This window comes from Pseudonaja textilis, chromosome 17, assembly GCF_049901715.1.
Source record: "Pseudonaja textilis isolate UNSWEBS1 chromosome 17, rPseTex1.2, whole genome shotgun sequence".
Lineage (NCBI taxonomy): Eukaryota > Metazoa > Chordata > Lepidosauria > Squamata > Elapidae > Pseudonaja > Pseudonaja textilis.
Window position 1 is genome coordinate 175,895 of NC_142006.1, and position 22,629 is coordinate 198,523.

At 53.4% G+C, this 22,629-nt stretch overlaps 1 protein-coding gene across 3 annotated transcripts in view; it reads right to left on the reverse strand.

The window, feature by feature from the left end:
* Positions 1-236: 236 nt before the first annotated feature.
* The window catches only part of SARDH (sarcosine dehydrogenase), a 56,118-nt gene continuing 33,725 nt past the window's right edge, over positions 237-22,629 (reverse strand). The window contains exons 12-22 of one of the 3 annotated variants that reach the window (XR_015739725.1): positions 22,340-22,423; positions 21,478-21,591; positions 20,365-20,503; positions 18,711-18,824; positions 14,355-14,502; positions 12,749-12,842; positions 7,407-7,569; positions 6,202-6,399; positions 4,347-4,515; positions 2,962-3,097; positions 237-763 (exon numbers count right to left, since the gene is read on the reverse strand). Coding sequence is in view for 1 of the 3 variants with exons in the window: in XM_026719176.2 (XP_026574961.2) it covers positions 638-763; positions 2,962-3,097; positions 4,347-4,515; positions 7,407-7,569; positions 12,749-12,842; positions 14,355-14,502; positions 18,711-18,824; positions 20,365-20,503; positions 21,478-21,591; positions 22,340-22,423 (1,287 nt within the window). In the remaining 2 variants the exon portion in view is untranslated. Of the gene's footprint in view, positions 764-2,961; positions 3,098-4,346; positions 4,516-6,201; positions 6,400-7,287; positions 7,570-12,748; positions 12,843-14,354; positions 14,503-18,710; positions 18,825-20,364; positions 20,504-21,477; positions 21,592-22,339; positions 22,424-22,629 lie in introns of all 3 variants that reach the window. The other 2 variants (XR_015739726.1, XM_026719176.2) reach the window with 2 other exon arrangements.

Consider the following 22,629-nt stretch of genomic DNA (forward strand, 5'->3'; position numbering starts at 1 on the left):
ATGCAGCTGCTTACGATCCTCACTGTGTCATTTAGTTTAGCACCAACAGCCCCAAAGAGGTAACAACAAAGCATGTCATCCTCTTGTCAAGGAAGCTGCCATGAGGTGGACAAGCGAGCTGGACTGAAAAGAAAACTTACCTTTGATAAAGTGCTGAAGGAAAGAGCCAATACAGACTCTGAAAAAACCTTAGTCTTGCTCGACTTATGACAATATAAATCAGCAAAGAAAACACATTATCATGGGAAATATTTACTTTATTTAAGGCTAGATGCTAACAATCAGTTTCTGAATTTAAAAAAATATGTTATCATTGTCCTTTTTATTATAATTATGTCAGAATGACCAAAGTGGCCAAAAATGGGGACATTTTGAAAGGGATACTAGTTAAACCAGGCTGCCCTTAGAATCAGTGTGTGAGGCAGCTTTCAAGATGATTTTAAAACCTGGAGCACATTGGAGATGCACAGCTGGCCCTCCGGATTAAGTCTCCAAAAGAGGAAAGTCACTTTCCCCCCACTCAGCCTCGGGACTTGTCTTGAACGGGGCCTGGTGTCCGTTGACCTTCCACGTTCTGTTTCATTTCACTGTCCCCTCCTTACTTCCGGTGAGCTGGATCCATCCATATCCAACGAATTCAGTAGATCCCCTTGACTCTCTTGTTCTCTGGATCAAAAGGCGATTTGGTGTGGACTCTGGCTGGGAAAGGAACTCCCATCCTCTCCAAAATGTAGTCGCCGCTTTTTATAAACTCCAGGGAGACCTGAGGGGGAAACAGAGCAAAGCCCGTCACTCAGGCTCCCGTGAGAAAAAGGTAGAAAATCCCTCCCCGTCTCTACCCCACCTTCCTTAAAAGAACCGTCCCACTGGGGAAGTCGTCCTGCAGGGACAATTGGGGAGGGGGAGGAAGTGGGGATTGGGGGGAGGACTCTACAGGCAAAATTCTGTCTCTTGCAAACTTTTTTTAAAGGATTTTCTTGACATTAAAAAAAAAATCAGAAAGAGCTGTGACAAGTAATGTCATGTTATTTATTCCAATTGCAGATTGTATGTTTCCTGTATGAGGTAAAAGGGTGAGAGAGCCCAGAGGAAGGGTCTCTGCTGGGGGGGGGGGCTTCATCTTCTTTCCTACGAGAGGGGGCGCTGCTGAGAGCCCCAGGTTCTTCTCCAGAGGCCTTACTTACCCCAAGGCCTGCCTGGCGGTTCTCTCCTCTCCTCCTCTCAGAGTCTCCCCCCCCAACAGTCCCCATAAATATTCAGCAGCCTCCCTGAAATCCCCCCCCCTTCTCCTCATTGTTCCCTGAATGCAATTAGTGCAAGCAGCAACCCCACACACACACACAACCTCGCCCGGATGGGTTTTGTGCTTCTCCCGGGCCCACTGGGGGCTCTGGGGGAGGCAGAAAAGCACCGTGGTGGCCTGGGGGTGGGGGCAGTGCTGCCTTTTGAAGAAATGGCCCCAGCACGGTGCCACTTGTGACAGTTTAATTGGGGTTTAGCATCGCCTGAGCCGGATCCTGACTAGGTCTCTGGGGGCAGGAGCCCTCCTGGTATTGTCAGGCTGGGTTTTGTGGGGTATCAGAAATTGGGTGGAGGGGGGAATTTGGAGGCTGCTCCTTGGAAACCAAACTGAGGGGGAGGCAGCTGCCAGGGCATTCAGTACGCAGGCCTCACGAATCCCATGGCAATCTTTCGACTGTACATCAATGCGCCCGTTACAGAACTCAAGGGATTCGGCCTCAATGGGTTGGGGGGGGGGGGGTTGAGGGGTTAGCTCAGCTGCAGAGGTCTCACTTTCAGAACATCCAAACAGAAGGTGTGCCAAGATTCAGAGGGGGCTCTTTCCTGGGAAGGGGCCCCAGGTCCAGCCAGCTGCTCTTCTGGCTCCTGAGACCCAGCTCAGGGTCTTAGGAGGGGCTTCCATGCAGGCAGAGAGACCTCAGAGGAGCTGCAGCCAGTGTCAGTTATGCTCTTTATGCCCCTCCCTTGCAGGAGTCGGGGGGCGGGGAGAAAGCGCCCCACCTTCAAGGCAGAAGAGGGTTCCAGCCCACCGAGGGTCTAAGGCCCTGAAGCTGCCCTCTCCATCCCGCTGGCTCTCCTCCCAGATGGGACATGGGAGAGCGATGGACACCAAAGAGCCACAGGGGCTTAGCTTGAAACACCCACCTCAGTGCAAACTGTATCTAAAACTGGGACTGCCCCAAAAGCAGAATGTGGGTGAAGAGCTGACCCCAAAGCTCCCTTTTCAGTCCATCTACGGACTTTCCTTGGGGCAGCCTGGTGGCCAGGGGTCCGCATTCAGACCAACCGTTGTTCTCTCCCCCAGAAGGTCAAGGGAGGGGTCACAGAGGCAGGACATGTCCCCACCCGCCCAACTGGATTGGACTGGATTCGAGGGGGGACGGTCTGAGCTCTCTGGGAGAACCTCTGGATTCGTGCTTTGGCGGTGTTTGGACTCTGCCAATGGTAGCATTACCTGTTGCTTTATCTAGGCCAGGAGTCGGCAACCCACAGCTCTGGAGCCGCATGTGGGTCTTTCATCCCTCTGCTGGGCTCCATGTTGCTGGTCAATTTTGAGAGGAGCTTACAGTTTGAGGAGAGGGAAGCACAGCGCGCCAGGAGGACACTCTATGGTAAGGGGTGAGTTTTCCGGTCGGCCCCACAATTGATAGGGCTTTCAGTTAGGACAGGTAGAGGAAAAAGGAGACTCTATGGTGGGGGAACCAGACTTCCGGTCAGCTCCAGAATTGAAGGGGGGGGGGGGGCTTCCGGTTAGGATCTTCTTTGTGGCTCTTTGAGTGTTTGAGGTTGCCAATCCCTGATCTAGGGCAAAGGAAATGCAAAGGATCCAATCCTCTTTTCCCCAGCGGCTCCTTTTCGCCAATCCGGATTAAGAAAGGAGCCACCAGCACTCACCCTGCACAGAGCCCACCAGAACCAAATGGGGGTCTTGCTACTCACCGGCCCTCCTTCAGGATCTCGGATGTAGCCATAGGCAATTGTTTTGTTGATAGCGTGTCCAAAGTCCGCCCTTCGGATGTGCCCCACCACCTGGCCGTTGCGCCAAATGGCCTCCAAGCCAAAGAAGGGGACTTTCCTGCAATACAGAGGAAGCCGCTGCCTTAAGGGAGGCCAAGCAGAGCCCGCACCTCACCACAGTCCCTGCAAACACAGTCCCTGGGGAGCCAGGCTGAATTAGGCACACCTGGCAGCCAGGCTGGACACACCTGGTCAGCAGGAGCAAGAAGATGGCCAAGGTCAGCTGGGGTGCAAAGCCCGGGGTGGGTGCAAGGGCCTCTTTGGAGTGTAACCAGGGCTGGGACTGGGTTGGAGCCGCTGAGACTTCCTTGGTGGGGCAAGGAGCCTCCAGCAGTGCTATTCAAGGCAGGTATAAGTGGCCAAAAGGACAGAGAATGGCGAGGCAGCCCTTAACTGAGGCTCAGGTCGGGGAGGGGCTCGGCTTGGGGTGGCTAATTGACTTCCCAGTGGCCACACTGGGAACACCAGATGGCCATCACAATTCAGTCATGTGATTTACAACCTCATTGCTCATCATTCCACTCCCAACTGTGATTGTAAGACAAGGACTCCCTGTAAGCTCTGAGTTCACTCAAGCTTCTCCGGGACTTTTAAAAGTCCCAGAACATGACACACCAATTCCAGATGACATCTAACCAGCGCGCAAGGGAACCATTGCCACAGATCCGAACCAGCACAAAACTGGTCGCCATTTCAGCCACTGCAGGCACCGCTGCTCATGACCTAGAACCATATTACCCGATCCAATCCTTCTAATTTTAAGGACAATTTTAACCTTACTTCAATCTGAGCATCTTCAGGGCGGACATGATAGACTTGACTATTTGGAGAACTAGTAGCAGAAATTTTGAGTAGTTTGGAGAACTGGCCAATCCCACCTCTGACTGGCCCCGCCAACCCCATCTCTTCTCTGCCTCCCATTGAGTCCCAGCTCCTTTGGTTGCCCTCCACAGGAGAACGGAGCTGGAAAGTGAGTGGGAAGGGAATGGGATTTTGCAGTATATCCTTCCCCTGCCACGCCCACCAAGCCATGCCCACAGAACTGGTAGTACATTTTTTTGAATCCCACCACTGTTCCAACCCCAGGATTCCGGAAGCGGGGTGGGAATCCTACTGTGGAGTCAGCAGTGAACATTGTCAGAAGATGAATACCGCAACTCAGCAAACTTTAAATAAAATCTGTTATGAAAGATCAATGTTCGGGTACCTCTGAGCAACAAGTTTTGAGATTTCAAAACTGATGATCCAGAGGTGGGGGGCCTGGGCAGATGGTGGGGGGACGGCCATAGCTGCCACCAACTACTCACTCGTCAATGGTGAAACAGGCCAGACGGCGGAAGAGACCGGCACCTTTCTGGGCCTCAACTGCCTCCCGTCCCAGGAAAGCCACCTCCGACTTCAGCTTGCAGGTGAAGGCCAGTCCAGCTTCCAAGGGACTGTCGTCTGAGCGGAGGTCTGCATGCCAATGCCGATAACCTGGTGGCCCCAAAAGAGGCTCTATGTCAAGACTGAATGGCTTCTACCAAGTCATCCCCTCGTCTGCACAGGTAGCCCTGCCTATCACTGAACTATTAAAAATGGACGGAGGGGGTGTGCTGTCCAGACAGTTTAGAGTTAATGGGATTTGGGATAGTTAACTAGGAATTGAGAACTGCCCCCTTAAGGGAATGCATCATGATAAATGTAATTAAGGTATCCTGGGAAATGTAGTCCACGTCATGTGGTCACATCTGTAACCCTGATTGGTCACTAAATTGACCCTTGTTGGGTTGGGGGAGGCTCCCTCACTCTTGCCTGAATCCATTACCATGGAGCTGCTTCAATCATCACGGGGATGAGACTTTATTATCTTTCTACACTATAATGCAGATATGCAAAGGATTGGACATTAAGAAGAACCTCATCATAACTGTGAGTTGATAAGGATGCCTGATGAACTAATAAAAAAGACTTTGTACAGATGCTTTGTGGAGTTGCTCTGTCTGCTTTATATCCATCCAGAGCAAAATAAGCAGAACGGGGAGTGAAAGCAAACTGAGCCAGCCGCTCAGGTGGACTGTGGAATGTCAAGTGGCTTTCGAGAAGCTTGGGTGGCTTTTTGTGGGAGAGCCAACCGTTAAACACCCGAACCCAGAGGAGCCGTTTGTAAATATAAGCCGACATGTCAAGATGAAACCACTTGGCTTCTTTCAAACCCTAATGCTTTTCAACTTGCCAATGAACTGGGGGCAGGGAAGGGGAAAACAAAATGCAGAGAATGTATGCAGAGAGCATGGAAACCATCAAGGTCACCACTGCAGCTGCTGGAGTAAGAGAGGAACTGTTCCCATAATAAGAGGACATCTCATAATTGGACAATGAGAAGGGGAAGGTATTGTTTAACTAGGCAAGCAATTGTGCGGAAAAACCTGAGCTTGTTTCTTCAGTACCAACATTACCATATCCATATCCAATAAAGTTTTACTTTTGGGAATTCAAATCCTTGTTTTGGGTTCACAAGTTGAACAGCTGACACTCCATTCCTAGAGGGACCTGAAATATATGCCAAAATCTTATACCTGTTGAGGTATAAGATTTAATAGCTGCCAGCTGCTGTAAGGCTGATGCAATAAGGATGAATCTGCATAGCATGGGCATTGCCCTTTTAAGATGAAGAATGGGTTCACAGAAGTATTTACCCCTTTAAGAGGTGTTTATATAAGGCTGACATTAGAGGGCATGTTCTCTCTCCTTGTGTTCTGTATCCATTGCAGAGTTCTCCATGTAGAATTAAGATTGCTTACTTGTCAGGTATTTGCCTATATTTCTGTATATGTCTTGTATATAAACCGCTGTTAAATGTCTGTGTGTGCTGTTTTGCTCCCGGGTTATCTCATAATAGTAGTCACGCTGCAAACTGAGCAGAAGTGACTTAGCCAAAAGAGCAGAAGGCGGAAAAAAATTAATCTAGGCCAAAGAAGGAGGGGGTCCTTGCAAATGGAGCTGGGGTGCTTGTCTCCACCTCCCAACTTCACAGAAAATAATATTATGGTGATGCTGAAACCCTTGACAGGAAGGGATGGATGGAGGATGGAGAGAGGGAGGGAAGGAGGAAGGAAAGGAAGGGAGGGAGGGAGGGAGGAATCTCCACAATTCAGACCATGATGGGAGAGGACAGCTTGCCTGAAGTGCCTCCTTGTCTCTCCTCTATTAATGGAATAAAACCATGACAACAAATTAAATCAGCCACGTGGGCAGTTTTTATCCATTTTCTTGCATTGCTAATTGCTGGCCTAATTGCTGGCCTGCTGGGATTTGGGGTCCAGTTGGAATAGATTTATTAAGGCAGTTTAGTAGACTCCAAGGAAGCAGAACTCAGACCTGTGAGGAGAGCACAATTAGGAAATATACAGGCTGGAGAGAGAAATGCAAGCAGCGCTTTTAAAATGGTCTAAAAATTCAAGTATCTTTTAAAAAGAAGACATTGAAACTTTGATTAGGATTAGATTAGATTAATAGAGGTCAGAGTAGATGACCTTGTAGGTCATCTAGTCCAACCCCACACCCTGGCAGGAGCCTAACCTGCCCTCCTGGCCTCTTTTATCTGCCAGACCCGAAGCTTTCTTCTTGCCCAAAGTCAGAACCTAACTTGAAGATCCTGTTGGGGGCGTCTTTTGTGTACCCTGGAGGCTGGCAGGGACCTCTCTGGGGAGGAAGGCTACCCAACGAAGCAGCTGGGAAGGGAGTCGCCTCCACCTGGTCTGGGTGGCTGCATGACTGGTGGAGAGAGCTGGCTCTGCCCCAAAGGTGCTTTTTCCAAGAGGCAACTAGGTTTTCTGTTTTTTCTTTGAAGACCTTTCACTTCTCATCCAAGAAGCTTCTTCAGCTCTGACTGGATGGACGGGAAGGGAAGAATTTATACTCCTCTTAGGCAGCTGGTCATTTGCATCCTTTATTTAGAGTTATTGAGGCCACCTGGAGGTTTATCTATGTCCTCAGGGTCACCTGAGTGGTGCAAATGGATGCACGGACTGCTGAAAGGACTGAGTTGTAGACTGGAGATGGGTGATGTCGTATCCCGCCCCCTCTGTTAAGGGAGGGCTGTTTCATTTGGACAAAGATGGCCTCTTGGATCCCTCTTTCAAACCAGTCAGAGCTGAAGAAGCTTCTTGGACGAGAAGCAAAATGTCTTCCAAGAAAAACCAGAAAGTCCAGTTGCCCTTGAAAAAAACCCTTTGGGACGGAGAACCATGACTGTGGCCCCAGCACCTGGGGTGAGCGGGTGGGGTGCCTGGTCAGCAACGGGGAAGGCAGACAGTCCCCATCTTGGGCCCCACTGCTCCTGAAGGGGGTCTTTGCAGGGATGCTTGTTCATGGCTTCCCCAAACCTTTCTCGATGCTGAGAGAGTCGATGGCTCTGTATCCGGCGTTGGCAATGCCGTGCTTGGCCCCGGCTTCCATGACAGCCCGGTAGACCGCCAGGCAGTGCTCCCGGGGCACATGCAGCTCCCAGCCCATCTCGCCTACGAAGGACAGCCTCATGGCCCGCACCTGCAGATGGGGAAGAGGGGAGGGTGGCAGGTGAAGCCCTGGGCAAACGGCCTCCTCCTGCCCTGCCCCCACTCCCAGGAACCTCTTTTAGCCACAGCAAAGGAACTCCCTTCTTCTGCGTCCCCCCCTTTCTTCAAAGCGAGCCCCCTCCCCACTTGCAGAGCTCAGCTCAGCTCTGCTCAGAATGACTCCCCTCGGCCTCTCGCCTGGAACTTAGGTCAGAGGCTCGGCCTTGCTAGCTGGTGACCCCAGGAGGCTGGGGGGGGTGGTGGCGCTCAGGGCAGCCATCCCTGGAGGTTGGGGTGTGGCCACTCAGCTCTCTGACAGGGCTGGGGCTGCTCCAGGCAGATTCGGAGGGAAATGGGGGCCTCGGAAGGCCCTTCCGGGAGCTGCCTCAGCCACGGCCTGGCCTTGCTCGGGGGGCTGTGCCGGCCCCATCATCCCTTCCTCCCTGGGAAAGGCTGAAAGCAGCTCCTTGCACAAGGCATTCAGCACCCGCGGCTCTCTCATCAATGCTGCCAGGAGGATGACAGCCGCTGCGCCTGCCTCCATTGTCAGGAAACCCTGAATAAACCCTCAGCACCTGTCCTCCTCCCTTCCCCTCCCCAGCTGCCTCGAGACAAAGCAACTAGGGTGGGGGAGGGGAGGAGCCTCTCAGCCACGGCTGCCCCCTACTGTGATGGCTCTGCCCTGCTCCATGGAGACCCCCTCCGTTTCCGGCCACACCCGCCCCCCACATTCCCAGATCAGCAAAGATGCTGCATGGGGAGGGGAGGCTTTGGAGAGACCCTGAAGGCCTGGCCCTTTGGTCACCCCAGAGCAGCTCCTCCAGTCCATGGCAGGCCGGTGCACCCGGGGGAAGGAGGAGCTGCTCCGGGATGACCCAAGGGCCAGTCCTGTGACTCCTGCAGCTCCGGAATATGGGACCGACTTTTCCACCCACGTCAGCAAGCCACCGTCAATCAAATGCACATTAGTGGTCTGTGGGATTTAAAATTATGTTCGGTGGTCCCTGAGGTCCCAAAGGTTGGCGACCCCTGTTCCACAGCACTGGCAGAGAAGGGGCTGTATGAACCTCACCCACCCAGGAAAGCAAACCTTAGAAAAGCTCAGGCTAGTTTGCTATTTGTTTCCCAAATAGATTCCCACTTGTCTAATTCAATACTGTGGCGTACATTTTTTGCCCAAATTATCATACAGGCTTCTCTCCTTCTGCAGACCCTGCGGATGGCTGGGCTTCCTGCCACTGTGCCCACCCCTCCAGCAATTCAGGGGTGCTTCTCTCCCGCTCGGAAGCTCAAGCATGTCCCGATGCTGGAAGGAGCAGCCCCACCGGGCCCCTCTGGGACGCCTGGAAGCCAACAGAAGACAGGCAGGATTGCCCAATCATGGGTGACCTACTTGTCGTGCTCAACAAGAGCAGCCTCTTCCTTGCCTTGCCTTCTTGTTTGGACCGGGGGGGCCCCATGCCAGGCTGAAGCCAGGCTTTCCCAAGAGGGCAGGGCCAGGAAATCCACTCCTGGCAGAATTGCCTGCAAGTTTCACAGAGCCCCGTTCCCCGTGCAAGAGTCCCCGTTTCACCTGCCTCTGGAGACTCCTGCCTCACCTCAACTACAGCCTGAGCCGGATGGAGCCAACGAGACCCCAGAAACTGAAGGTGGCCACCCTTATTGGTGTGGGCTTCCTGAACGGAGACCTTCTCTCAGGTGCCAGGAGCTCCTGTCTCCAGCCTAGGTGGCAGCGTTAGGCAGGTTCCATTTCTAGAGAAAGCATCAAAGCCCTGACAACCTCAGCTGCTCTCGCTCCTGGTCCAGAGATGGCCTGAGCATCTCAGAGGCCTTGCAGGGCAGCTTCTCCGCAGCCTCCCTGGGCCCCTTCCCCATCAATGTCCTTTTAAGGGCCCTCCTGTGCCAACCCAGAACCACTGGTGTGCGACATGCCTTCCCAGCAGCGGGAAGCTCTGCCTTTTGGGCCCGCAGGTGAGCGCCAGGCATTGCCATCAGTGGGAGGCAGTGTTTCAGCCCAGCCAGGGACATCCACACCCATCCAGAAAGCAGGGAAGAGCAAAACTCCTGACTAGAAGCCTAGGAAGAAATGGAGGAAGGAACTGAGGTAGCAGTCAAAGGGCTTTTGGAGTCTGACCTGCCAGAAAACCCCAAAGCCCTGGTCTCCCCTTTCTGAATAGCAACAGCCATTAGACTTATATACCGCTTCACAGTGCTTTCAAAGCCCTCTCTAAGCAGTTTACAGAGTCAGCCTCTGGCCCCCAACAATCTGGGCCCTCATTTTACCCACCTCAGAAGGACAGAAGGCTGAGTCAGCCTGGAGCCTGGTGAGATTTGAACTGCCAAACTTCTAGCAGCTGGTGATCAGCAGAAGGAGCCTGCAGTCCCGCACTCTGACCGCTGGGCCACTGGGGCTCTGCAGCATTTTGGGCAGAGCCTAAGAGGGAGGTGCCCAGATCCTGTCCCTCCTGGCCAGGCTCCCTTCAGCTCCTCTCTCTTCCTGCTTTTCTGCTCGGATTCGTCCTGATGACCGTCGGTGTCCTTGGGCTCCCTGGAGAACTTCGGTGTGTGCACAGTGCGATTTCTCCCCCGCCCTCCCCCCCCAGGTGAATATGCTTCTTTTTTCTCTCCACCTTTACCTAAGGATCCACCTGATCTCGCCTCTCCTGACCTTTTCTGCTCCAATTAAGGATGGTTGAGGTGATCTCCTGGGGGTCTCCTTTTCTGGAAGCGTGTCAAACTCTCTGCTTCAGCAGCTCACCCTGAAGGGACAGGAGTCCTCCAAGGCCAGCCCCTCCCCGAGCTCCTCCCCTCTGCTGGCCACCATTCCCCCCGGGTTTCTGCTCTCTTCGGCTTCTCACACCGGGCTGCCTGAAAATGCAGTGGCGCCCCTCCCCTGCCCCTCCCCAGCTTTTCTGGGTTTCCACCCCCCCCTTGGCTGAGCTTCTGAATCCCTGTCCCTCCCTTCTGGAGTTCCTGCTCCTCCTTGGAGCCCACTGCCCTCTCGGCCCTCTTGATGGGGACATCCTTGCTCCTGGGGGTGGGGGGAGGGCTTACCGTGGCCCAGGCTAGCTGGCTCTGAGTCTTCCCTCCTGGGGTGTCCCAAAGAAGCCTCCCTCGCTGCCCTGCCCCCAATCCTGCCCCTTTTGGATGAAGCCTCGGGTCACAACTGCCGAGCTTGGACTGAAACCCGAGTAAAAGCCTCGGATCCTCCTAACAAATCCTGACCATATTTTCCTGCTCGAGAGAGTCCAAGACACTCCCCCCCCCGTCCAATCCTTTCCCAGCCTTCGTGGGCTCCTCCATTGGGGGTATCACCCTCGGCCTGAGAGGGACAACCAGGAGCCACCAGGAGCCCCACCTGAGAGCCTTCCCATCTCCTGCACACCAGCATTTGGGCTGCTGACCCCTGGCCAGAGCATGATAACTGCTAGACCAATGGCCCCGTCTCCATTAGCATTAACCACCGTGGAGAGTGGCCTCCTCCGTACCTTGACCTCCCTGGAACCATGGGGGAGGGGCACAGTTTTGCCAAGGCATCCAGAAACCTCGGGGGAGGCCGGGGTGGTAACTAGGGAGAGAGAGAGCGCTTCCAACTGGCTGCTTGTCCCTGTTATGACCTGTTGGCTGCTGGGCCCTCCAGCAGCTGACTCTGAGGAGCAGGAGCCAGAGTCAGGGCCAGTGTCAAGGCAACCTGGGAACTGTGAGGGGGAATGGAGCTGGCAGAGAGGCAGAGGCAGAGCCTGGGCCATCCGTCAGCCCTCAGATGGAGAGTCAACAGCCCCCAGGTCTGGAGGGTGGCTGATGAGGAAAAGAAGGAACAGCTGGGTCCAGTGCCTGACGCGCGGATGCACAAAATGCAGAGGAGAGGAGAGCAGTGGAAATCTATGAGCCAGTCCTTGGGAGTGGAAGAGCCACCGCTGCTAGCAAAGCCCCACCCCAGCTCTGGGGATAAAAGGCAGGGGCCAGAGATGAATAAATGTGGCACCCAACTATTCATCTTCCGGCTGGATGGACTTGTTAGCCTGCGAGAGAAACCTTTTGCTGGGGCTGCTGGCGCTCCCAATAAAGGAATCTTTTGAGTTCACGTCAGAGGGTTTGTCGTGTTTGGGGAGCTGAGTCAGAACAGTCCCAGCTTTGCAGCTTCAAATGATTTTGCCTAATTCACTGAAGCTAATGCTTGGTGCGATAAGACTAAATCTGTCCTCCTTAATGCCGTCAGTGACAAAGCTCCATTCCAGCGGCAGAGCTCAGCCTGGTGGGCCTGCTGGCTATGACTGAAAGCTCCATGGAGGAGCCTGCTTTTGTTACCCCCGTGCAACACATGTGCTGTTTCAGAAAAGAGGGGGGCTTTGGTGGCTGAACATAAAGCGGCTGTAATGTTTAAAATCTGGCCTTCCAGGCAATGTCGGTTGTCCAAGGCGGCCCGAAGATCCCCCGCTTCTCCTGGCTCTTCCAAAGACCCCCCCCCAATAGAATCTCCCGCCTCAGCCTGCTCTGCCCACCCAACAAATAGCCTCGACTTGTCCAGCTGCACCTTTCAATCCCTTTCCCTTCTGATGGCCGGAAGGAGACCTTCAGGCTCCTGCCCTGGGCCGCCCCTCCCTCTTCTCCCCCAGCCTTTCCTCCTCCGCTGGCCCTCCCCCAGCCATTTGCCCTTCCCTTGTGCTCTGCTGGCAGAGTCCTCTTGCAGGGGTGCTGAACGTAATAAGAGCATCCTGGCCCCTGCTCTGCTTCTCGTTCTCCGGGATTGTGTCCCATCCTTTTCTGCACTAGGTAGAAATATCCAATACCATGCACTGAATTACACACACACACACACTTTTGTCCCTGTACTTTCCCACTGGCTCCTGCCAACCGGTCATTTTAGTCTGGTCTGCCATTCAGTCACACACTGTTGAAGGCCTCCTTTTTATGCCTTCGGAATGGCAGACCAGACCTGTGCCTGTTCTCAGAGGAGAAGCCGCTTCCTCTCGTGGCTCCTTCCCTGGCTCCTTCAGCAAAAGTAGTCCAGGTTTTGCAACATCCTTGATCCTCCGGCAGAGGACAGGAAAGAGAAATGGCACTTTCTGGCTTTCACCCCTTCTTCCCTGCCCTGCTCCCCCCACTGCAGAAGGAACCCTAAGGAAAGCCTCTCCCTGCCCCAGCCCTGCGAAGACAGGCGGAGGACCTACCGGGAAGCCAGCAGCCTTGGCCAGCTGGTGGGTGGAGAATGGGAAGGCCTCGTTGCTCAGGTCCACATCGAGCACTTCCTGCAGGACAGACCGGCTGCACAGAGGAGAAGAACCCAATGAATGACCCGCCAGCCCCCGGCCTCCAAAGAAGGCCCGGCTCCCTCAGAGACAAAGAGCACTGCAGCTTCCACGTGCCAGAGGCCCCTCGGCCAGCACCCCAAGAGTCGCCAGTCACCAAGGCAGCTGCGGCCACCTTCATCCCGCAACGGGTCAGGCTGGCTCAGCTCCACCAGTCATCCTGGGACCTCAGCCAGAGCCCCCAGATCTTGGTGGGATTCTTTGCCTGGACCCACAACAGATTTAAGCATTGGGAGCTCAGTTCTCTGCCGCTGCTTCAGGTTTGGCAGGAGGTTAAATTGCTAACAAATTTTGCATCAGGTTGGCACAATTATCAGAAACAACTGCAAAGGAAATGCCCAAGCATCTGGAAAACCTCCTGGTTTTGTATCCTAAAACCTTAATTTCAACCTGGACAAATCATGTGCCCCAATTTCAGGAGGTCTTCCAATATGCTGACTTTGTCCATTCTGCCTTCAGACGTGCATTGCTTACAAACATTGATCCATCTATTGACTTCCAAGGGACTAACGTCTTTCTGATTTTTTTAAAAAAAGATGAACATGAAAATGGCCTCCTGAGGCAGCTGTCAGATCCTGCATGAGGTGAGCCTTAGGAGGAGGAAAGCCTCGGCCCAAATGCTCCGGCTTTGAGCAGCTTTCTAAAAATCTCGGCTCTCCCTCTCCACACCTACACCTGACAAAATATACCCAGAATATCTAGCTTGGGGGGTGGGGAGGGGAGCAGCACTGGAAGACAAAGCTGATTTGACAATCACACATTACATTTCAAAGCCTCCCACGCTTCTAATAAATGTGTAGCAAACAGCATGAGATGAAAACATGGATAGACTGTGTGAGCTAGGATTGTCTTGGGGATAGGCTGACATTCTAGTTTAAGATGGCTGTGAGAGCAAAATATTATGAACAGGCCAGCACAGAAAGGAAGAGAAACTGTGCGTTGCTGCTTGTGTCCCCTGGGCTCACATACTGGCCCCCGGCATCCCTCATGCAGACACAAACCTGACAAGTTGGTGAGCACATCCTGCTCTTCCCTTTTGCACAAGGAGTGTTGCGCCAAAGGTCTTGGGAGACAGCTGTGCAAATCTCCTCCAGGTTGACGAGCAAAGGTATCCAAACTTAGCTTTCAAAGCCAGGAAGCAAAGCATCTACCAGCCAATCTGGACTGGGAAGGAGCAGAGGCCTGCACCGGATTCCCTGCTCACCACACCTGGGCCAATTTGGGAGGACTGGAGGTCAACTGGCAGAAGGCGGCAGCTGCTACCTTGGGTGACCTCTGTAGCAAGCAATGCTCATACTGGCATGGCCAGCCTAGGCATTCTGCCAGGTGGGCGAGGAGGAGGAGGAGGAAAGACTGTCCCCTTGTCCCCCCAGGACCTCGATCCCATTGAAGGCTATGACCGAGAGAGTGAGCTCTTGGGGAGAAGAAAGGTCACCCCTCCTGCATTGGATCAAACTCCGAGACTCACCTGGCAGGCCCTTGAATGCTGATCATGCCCAGCTCTTCCGACCGGTCAATCAACTGGCACCGAAAGTGCTTCTCCTGCAGCACCGTCCTGATGTGTGACCAGTTGTACTGGGCAGTAGCGCCCCCAATGGCCAGGTAGTAGCCATCCCCTAAAGAGGAGAAGAGTCACGTTGCCAAGTGCAGCAGCCCCGCTGAAGCTGTGGGTTGCAGTGCCAGCTAGCCAAAGGGAGGCTCCAGCTCTGTTGCTGATTGGCTGAATTCATCCCCACCACTGTTCAGAGTTTTGCAGTGTAAATTCAGTGCCAGAAAAGTAAACACAGATGGCAGAAGATTCATTAAACTTCTTTATAAACACACAAAGCAAATGGAGCAAACTCAAACAGAAGCAGACATGTTACAGGTTCAGAGCAGAACAGCAGCAACTCGAGAGCTCAGTTTCACTTTAGGTCAACAGGCAAGCAAGACACACAGCAGAGGAGAGAAGCAGTGTCATCTTCAACAGGCAGACTCAGAGCTCAACAGAGCTTAATATGGAGCCACCCCTAGGCTCCTTTCAGTTTCCAAACAGTCCTCATTGGCTGAGTTAGATGCTATGCCTATTCATTGTCTGACCTTGTTACCTCCGTTCCTGTTAATGAATATACTCTAGACAACCACAACTCAGGAGACTGCAGTTTTTACAAGTGAACTGATGCCCTGCTGACAACTGCACAACATCCTTAAATCCTGGGTGCCCACTTTTAGATGAGGGGGGAGGGGGCAGGCAGACCCTCTGCTGCCTCCAAGTGTTCTGAGACCCCAGAGCGGAATCTCCACCAAAAGCAAAACAAGCCCCTTTCCTGGGACCAGACAATCCAAATGTTGCATTCAATGAGAACGCATTAAAGAAAAGTCGCCTGCCTTTGACCAAGGTGGCATCCTCCTGACCTTCTACCTGCCAGAAATTGGACTACTGCAATATGCTCTGCGTGGGGCTGCCCTTGAAGAGACCCCGGGAACTTCAACTGGGAATAATGCAGTGGTGCAAGAAGTTATGGGTGCTCCTGCAGCAGCGCACGTTACACCTCTGCTCCACAAGCTGCATTGGTTGCTGGTTTGCTTCCAGTCCAATTCAAGGTGCTGGTTTGAGCTTCGAAGCTTTTCACCGCATGGGACCAGTTTGCCTCTGCCTGGTCGCATTCAGCCACCTGCTAGATTGGGCAGAGTTGCAGATGCCATCAGCCACAGCCTTCCTTTGCTGCGGTGCTTGCCGCACGGAACATTCCTCCAAAATCAGACTGGCTCCACTCTTGGTTGGTGTATCCATCAGTTTCTGGCTATGTTGTCAGGCCTGGGGCTGCCTTGTTGAGGGGCCATTTTTATCCTGGGGTTTGCATTTTTGCTTTTGTGATACCTATTTATAACGTTTTTATGTATCGATGTTACTGATTCTTGTTTGCCACCCAGAGTTGTCTTTGGTGACTATATCACCACTTCAGTGGCGCAGTGGTCAGAGTGCAGGACTGCAGGCTCCTTCTGCTGCCTGCCGGCTGCCTGCAATTTAGCAGTTCAAATCTCACCAGCTCAGGGTTGACTCAGCCTCCCGTCCTTCCGAGGTGGGTCAACTGTGGACCCAGATTGTTGGGGGCAAGAGGCTGACTCTGTAAATTGCTTAGAGAGGGCTGTAAAAAACTGTGAAGTGGTATATAAGTCTAAGGGCTATTGTTATTTCCTTCCTTCCTTCCTTCCTTCCTTCCTTCCTTCCTTCCTTCCTTCCTTCCTTCCTTCCTTCCTTCCTTCCTGCACAGAGGTTAGAATGCAGCATTGCAGACTAAGTCTGCCCACAGCCAGGAGTTCAAATCTCACTCGGCTCAAGGTTGACTCAGCCTTTTGTCCTTCGGAGGTGGGTAAAATGAGAACCCAGATTGTTGGGGGAAAGAGTCTGACCCTGTAAACTGCTTAGAGGGGGCTGGAAAGTGGGATAAGTCTAAGTGCTATTGCTATATCAGTTGAATTGAAAAATTAATAACTGAGTAGCCTCTGGGCCCTTCTGTTTTTATAATCAGATGACTTGCCACAAAACAGGTCAATGTGTACAAAACCAGAAGGGGGAGCCGGATGGTATGTGGGCCCTCCCTTAAGGAGCTTTTCAGCAGGGGCACAGGACGGGGGACGCAGACCGGTGCCCTGAAGGCAGCTCGTGTCCCGGCTCTCTCCTCCTCTTCCTCAGCCTGGCCAGCATCACTTGATGGCCCCAACGCTGCTTCTCACCCGCCCCCACACCCCACTGCTGGGAGGAGGGAACTGCAAGACTCTCTTCTCTTGCGCTTCCCCTGATAATTGGCCCTAATCAAACTCAGGTGGCCTCCCGGAGCCGAAAACATAGACGCTGCTCTAATTGCCTGTCAAGCAAAAAGCCTCGCTGGCTGGCAGCGCCTGCACCCAAAATAATGGCTTGGCAGGATCTAGCTCTGGAGCGCTAATCAGCTCTCTTTCTTCCACACGTCAATCTCCGGTGGAGATTGTCAGGTTCCCTGGTTCAAACCTTGCAGAACTTGCTAGGAGCAGAACAGGCAGAAGCTGCCAAAAAAGAAGAAAACAGCTAGAAGTCTCTGTCAGGGCAAACTGGGGGGCTCCAGGGAAAAGGAGGGGACCTTCTTTCTTCTTCTGACCTGCAGCCAAGGCAGTAGCCTCCAATTCTCTCCTCCAAGGCTCAGGAAGACCTTCTCCTAGGATTGTGGGTTGTCAGCCCTGTGAGGTAGGCAAGGTCAGGGGCCCCGAGGAGTCTGGAAAAGCATTTTGTGGGGCAGCAGAAACTGTAAACCGAATCTTGAGAGCCTGTTGGAGACCCTCTCTGGAGTCCTGCAACTCAACACGGAGCACTCAACTCCTTTCCTAAGACTCTGGCACCCGTCCTGCAAAGGATTGCTGTTCCCTTCCACATCTCCAAGCTCCATCATAAGCTCAGTGTATCAGAAAGCATTTTTAGCACCTTCAAAGATCCACAACGAGTTGTTGTCCCTTGTTTAATGACCCCCATAATCCCTTGCGGGGTGGAGTCTAGGCAAGTGAATGGAGCTGAGTGTTTACTGGCTGGATGCCCTTCCTGTCACAGATGCAGAGTTTTTGCAACAGATATATTCTCAGAGTGCTGAGAGAGAGAAATACCAGCCTTTACCTAGGATCAAACTCACAGCCTCCTGATTGTGAGGCGAGAGCTCCACCTCTAGGCCACCGCACCATTCAAAGGTCCACAACAAGTTGATCTCTCTGTTAGAAATGTAAGTCACCTAACAGGTATTTGGGTTGGAAATATATAAACCAGGATAGACATTTTAATCCTGTATCTTTAAGAAAATGCAAAAACTGCAATTGGGTGTGGCAAATGGCCATGAGATGGAGTCAGAAACCTGGGCTGTCTTAGTCTTAGTCTCAGAAGAGAGTGTGTCTCAGTGAGTCTCTGTTTCTTTCTGTTGGAGAGTATTGCCATTCCTCTATTTTTTCTAATTGACTGGTATTCCTGGATTTGATGTATAAGTCTGATACTGACCTGTTTTTGACACTGGACTTTATTATTGGATTATCCCTGGACTGAAAACTGACTGATCTTACCTGTGAATGACTTTGGACTGCTTGTTTTGAACTTTGCTTAAAACCTTTATTGAAGTAAAAACCAACATTTACTGCACAGTGTATCTGGTCGTGGAGGGAGGACTGTCTGTGGGAAGGTAAATGCTATGGCTACCAGACCAGTGAGGATTCTGACCCCAGAGACACCAAGCCTGTCAGAGTATATTCATTAACTGGCAGAGACATGGTTAACAAAGTAAGCGTGGCAACAAACCAGCCAATGGGAGCTGACAGCCTGGGTGTGGTTTGGCTCTGTGTGCTTTGCTGAGAATTGAAAGTGAAACTAACTTGCTTGCTTTCTGTGAAAAACAAGTAATCTGTTCTGAGCCCTCTGAGCTGCTGCTGCTGCTGCTTGTGTTTTTGCTTATGCTACATTGAAAGAGTCTACAAATGGTATTATAAACTTTACTCACGTTAATATGTTTATAAAGAAGTTAATGATCCTGCTGAATCAGTCAGCCATCTGTGTGTTTTCTGGACATGAATCTCTGCTGCAAACTCTAACAAAGCCCAGGTAGGCACAAAGGGAGCCTTCCTCCCTGATCATGGGCCAGAGAGGAGCCGGGGCCCCTTAGCACCTCCAGAGCCGCCTCTTTTGGGGAAAGACCCTGAGGAGGAGAATGCCATCCCAGAAGCTTCACCAGAGGAAGAAACCCAGCTTCTGATCACAACCAGGGCATCCGTTCTACAAACTCCGTCGGCCCAGCAAATAAATTTTGGTTCAGGGGAAAGGGGGAAGGTCCTTCACCTTCAAAGGCAGGTGCCAGGGCTGAGTCTCGGGGCTCCGGGTCGATCGGACTCACTGTCAAATCACTTTCCACTCCCCCGTCCTTGTTCAGCATGCAGGTGTAAACGGTGGTTCCTGGGGAAAGAGAATCAGGCTTCAGGGATGGAGGGAGAGGAGGGGAAGGAAACTGCCTGGATCCCCCCAGGCCTTCCGCACTTGCATCCCATCAGGCTGCAACCTTCCCCAATGGCTTCCTTACAGCACCAAGTCCCTGGCGTTGGCCTCACCTGGTACGCAGCATTTAAGTCAGTGACGCCAGGATTAAAGTCCTCCCCCCTCTTCCTACTAACAGCAACCCAGGGCGATCGGGGGGTCCATCAAATCTAGCCCTCTTGGCCAGCCGTGCCATCGGGGGTTCAGTTAGGTGGCAAGCAGGCTGCCCTCTCGGGTCCCTGGCGCCAGGCTCAGAGGCCACCTCATCCTCCCCGCCCCCCAGGAAGAACCAAGCAGTGAGCAGGCCGCCCCTCCTCTGGCTCCATTTTAGAAGCCCCCCTGACATGCCAAACTCTCACAACAGGTGGGCGTGGCTATGTGGTCATGTGATTGGGGGGGGGGGTCAAAAGACAGAAACTCACTTTCTGGAGCAGGGGGTTGGACTAGATGTCCTCCAGGTACTTTCCAGCCCTAGATTGCTGTGCTGTTTCAAAGCATCCTCTGAAGCTGTGGCAAGGTTTGTGGTCCTTCCTTCCTCTCCTTTTTCCCCTCTCTTTCTTTTTCTTTTTTTTTCTTTTTTTCCCCTCTCTCCCTCCCTCCCTCCCTCCCCCTCCCCTCCCTCTCCCCTCCCCTTTCCTTTCCTCTCCTTCCTTTCTTCCCTGCTTCTTATTCTGATCTTCCTTCCTTCCTTCCTTCCTTCCTTCCTTCCTTCCTTCCTTCCTTTCCTTTCTTTCTTTTGTTGCAGCACCTCCCTCTGCACCCCATTTTTGGCCTAGTGCGCTGGAAAAAGCAGCATTTTGAAGCGGGGGCGGGGGGAGAGCAGCTGTGCCACACGATTTAAATTAGTTAGAAAGCAAGAAATCCAATGATTTTCTGCTTTCTCGCTAATCTAAATCTTGCAGCACAGCTGATGGTCACCCAGCTGATAGTTGGAAATAGCGGTCCAACCGAACTGGCAGCATTTTTTTACTACCGGTTCGGCTGAACTGGATCAAAGCGGTAGAATACCACCACTGCTGCCAATCACCCCGCCCCCCTTATCAGGGACTTGGTGAAGGAGTCTGCTCCCCTTCCCGGGAGCCCTGGCATTCTTTAGGGGCCAAACTGGAGATCCAGAGCTGGGGCAGGCCGGTCGAGCCGGCCCCAGACAATCCGTGGTCTGTGTCCCTTCGAAAATGAGCAGCTCAAGGGCCCTGCTGGCGCTGGTATCGGGGCCCCAGCCCCCCCCTGGCTGGCTGGGCTCAAGGAGAGGCCAAAGGATGCAGAGTGCTGTCAGGGAGGCCCGCACTCGTGTCCTGCACAGTGGTAGCTGGGGGTGGGATGGAGGCCACCCTCCTGCACGAAGTAAGTACGGAGAGGGTGGAGTGGCCCCAAGGAAGATTTGCAGGACAATAACAACCAGCCCTCTTCCATAGAAGACTTCAGGCACTGGTTTGGGGGCCCAGGGAAGAAGAGGACCTACCTGGGGCCTTGCGAACATCAGCGGTGAAGAGCCAGTTGGCCGCCTTCCTGGCATCTGGGCCCACCAGGTAGAATTTGCCAAAGTAAGACATGTCGAAGACAGCGAGAGCATTTCGGCAGCTCAAGCACTCTGCCCTGATCTGAAAATGCAGACATTACCAGGGTGACTGGGGGGCCCGTTTGTGCTTCCTTTCAAAAGTCTAACATCCTTGGGTGATCTGACCTGTAGCTTCTCTGCACCCCTCCCCAAACCCACAGCTCCCCACTGAGAGCCGCAGAGTTGCTCCTGTTAAGACCCTCCTGTCCTGCCCCCGTTGGAATCTGATTCCGAGGGGGAAGAGAAGCAGCCGACAGGGGGTGGGAGGGGGGCTCCAGTGGCTGTGGAAGAAATGGGGGAAGGGCACAGTCCGGCTGCGCATTCAAAGGAAGACCCAGAGCCACCCCGTCTTCATCCTACGGCATGCAGGGAGGGACGGAGGAGGGAGCAACATGAGTTACATGGGTTATGGGGGAGAAAAGGGCCCTGATTCCCTTCAGGGAATCCTGGGGAAACAGGATTTAAAAAGAGCATTTGCGCACCGCACCTTGCTGGAAGCAAAGCGTGCATTATCTTTGTTTGTCAAGTCTTATCTGGGCTCTGGCATCCTCCCAACTTATCTTTTGAAGTCTGCAATTCCTTATCCTGCCCTGTCTCGTTAATTGCTGCAGCTTGTGGTTTGTGTTGGTTTTTATTTACAATTTAGATGTACTTTGGGTTCGGACTGAATTTCTTCCCTTTAAAAACTGTTCTTGGGAGAGCTTTTTTCTCCAGCCGATGATAACTGGACACTGGGGGCCAAGTTGGAGGTATTAAAGGGACGTTACCTACTTTTCTGACTTCGTTGCTTTTGTGCCACGGCCCTTTGGGTCATCACACCCTCCACAGGAAGCCACGTCCAGCCCAGTGTGAGAACAGCTGGGCAAGATGGGGTCTGCAGGGCCCTAAGAGGGCCCTCTCTTTGGCAGCAGTCGACCGAGACCCTGAGGGGTTTCATTTCTCTGAGTCTGCATGGCCCACCTGGTGAATCGGCTGAGCCTTGAGCGCACCTGAGCCCTTCGGCCTCCTTCTACTCACAATGCTATGATGAGGAGGGAAGTCGAAGGTGTACTCCTTGGAGAGCAGCTGGCGATAGGCGTCCTCCTCACAGGGCGGGTGGCCGTAAGCCCCGTAATAGTTGTAGTCTGGCACCTGGGTTGGCACAAGAACAGCAGGCCTCAGTTCCCTCCCTGCAGAGACGCTTCGAGGAGACGGGCGCCCAGAGCCGAAAGCCGGGCGTTGTGCTGTGGGGTGGTGGCAGCAGGGAAATCAAGAGGGGGGCCTCGGCCTGACTGAGCCGTGGTGGGAGGGAGGAAGCAGCTGGGTGCACTTGGAGTGGACAGGTGGCCATGTCCAGGGTGTCCTGGGTGGGATCCACATGGCTTCCCCTCTAGCCTGCAATCCTGGGGTTTCCAGGTGGCCTCCCGTCCAAGTTCTCATCAGGCCTGGCTCAGCTCGAGTGTACAGAGAGTGGCTAAGGTGCCATCGCTGGCTGCGGCGAGGGACGGCCATCTCAACCGGAGGAGCTGTGGCCCTTTTCCCTTCCTCTGGGCTTCTAAAGCAGCCCAGCAGGGAAGCAGAGCTACCAACCGATGGGCAGGTTTATCCGAAATGGCCCAACAAGGCCTAGTGCAGAAGAGGACCAGCGCCCTGCTGTTGCACGGCCCAGGCGGCTTGAGCAGGCACCTCCTGCCCTCCTGAGGGCACCTCCCTTGGTGGGCTGCCTGCCTTCCACAGGCACCAGGCTGTCCCTGTTGCTTGGCCAGAGCAGAACTGCCTCCTCCATCCTTGGGCCATTCAAGGGGGCCCTTGAACGGAGGCTCCCAGAGGCCTTGAATGATCCTGAAGGGGAAGTAGGACCCCACCCCCCAGCCTTGGAAGGGACTCGCCTGAGGCTTACCGGCGCTTTGCCTGCTGGGTTGAACCAGCCTGGCCTCTCCCACCCATGTCGCTCCTGGAAGACGCAGCCCTGAAGCAGCAGCTCCTGCGGGCAGAGGAAAGTGGGGTTAGCACCTTGAGAAGCACCCACCCTCCAAGCTGGGAAAATTCACGGCCGAAGCCTCTTACGGGACGAGCCTCCATCACCTGCCCCTCCCACTGGCCCCGGGCTCAACCCGCTGCGGCAATCCACCCTTCAGTTGCAGCTGCTTGGAGATCTGGCCCAAAGACGGAGCCAGGAGGAGGATTATC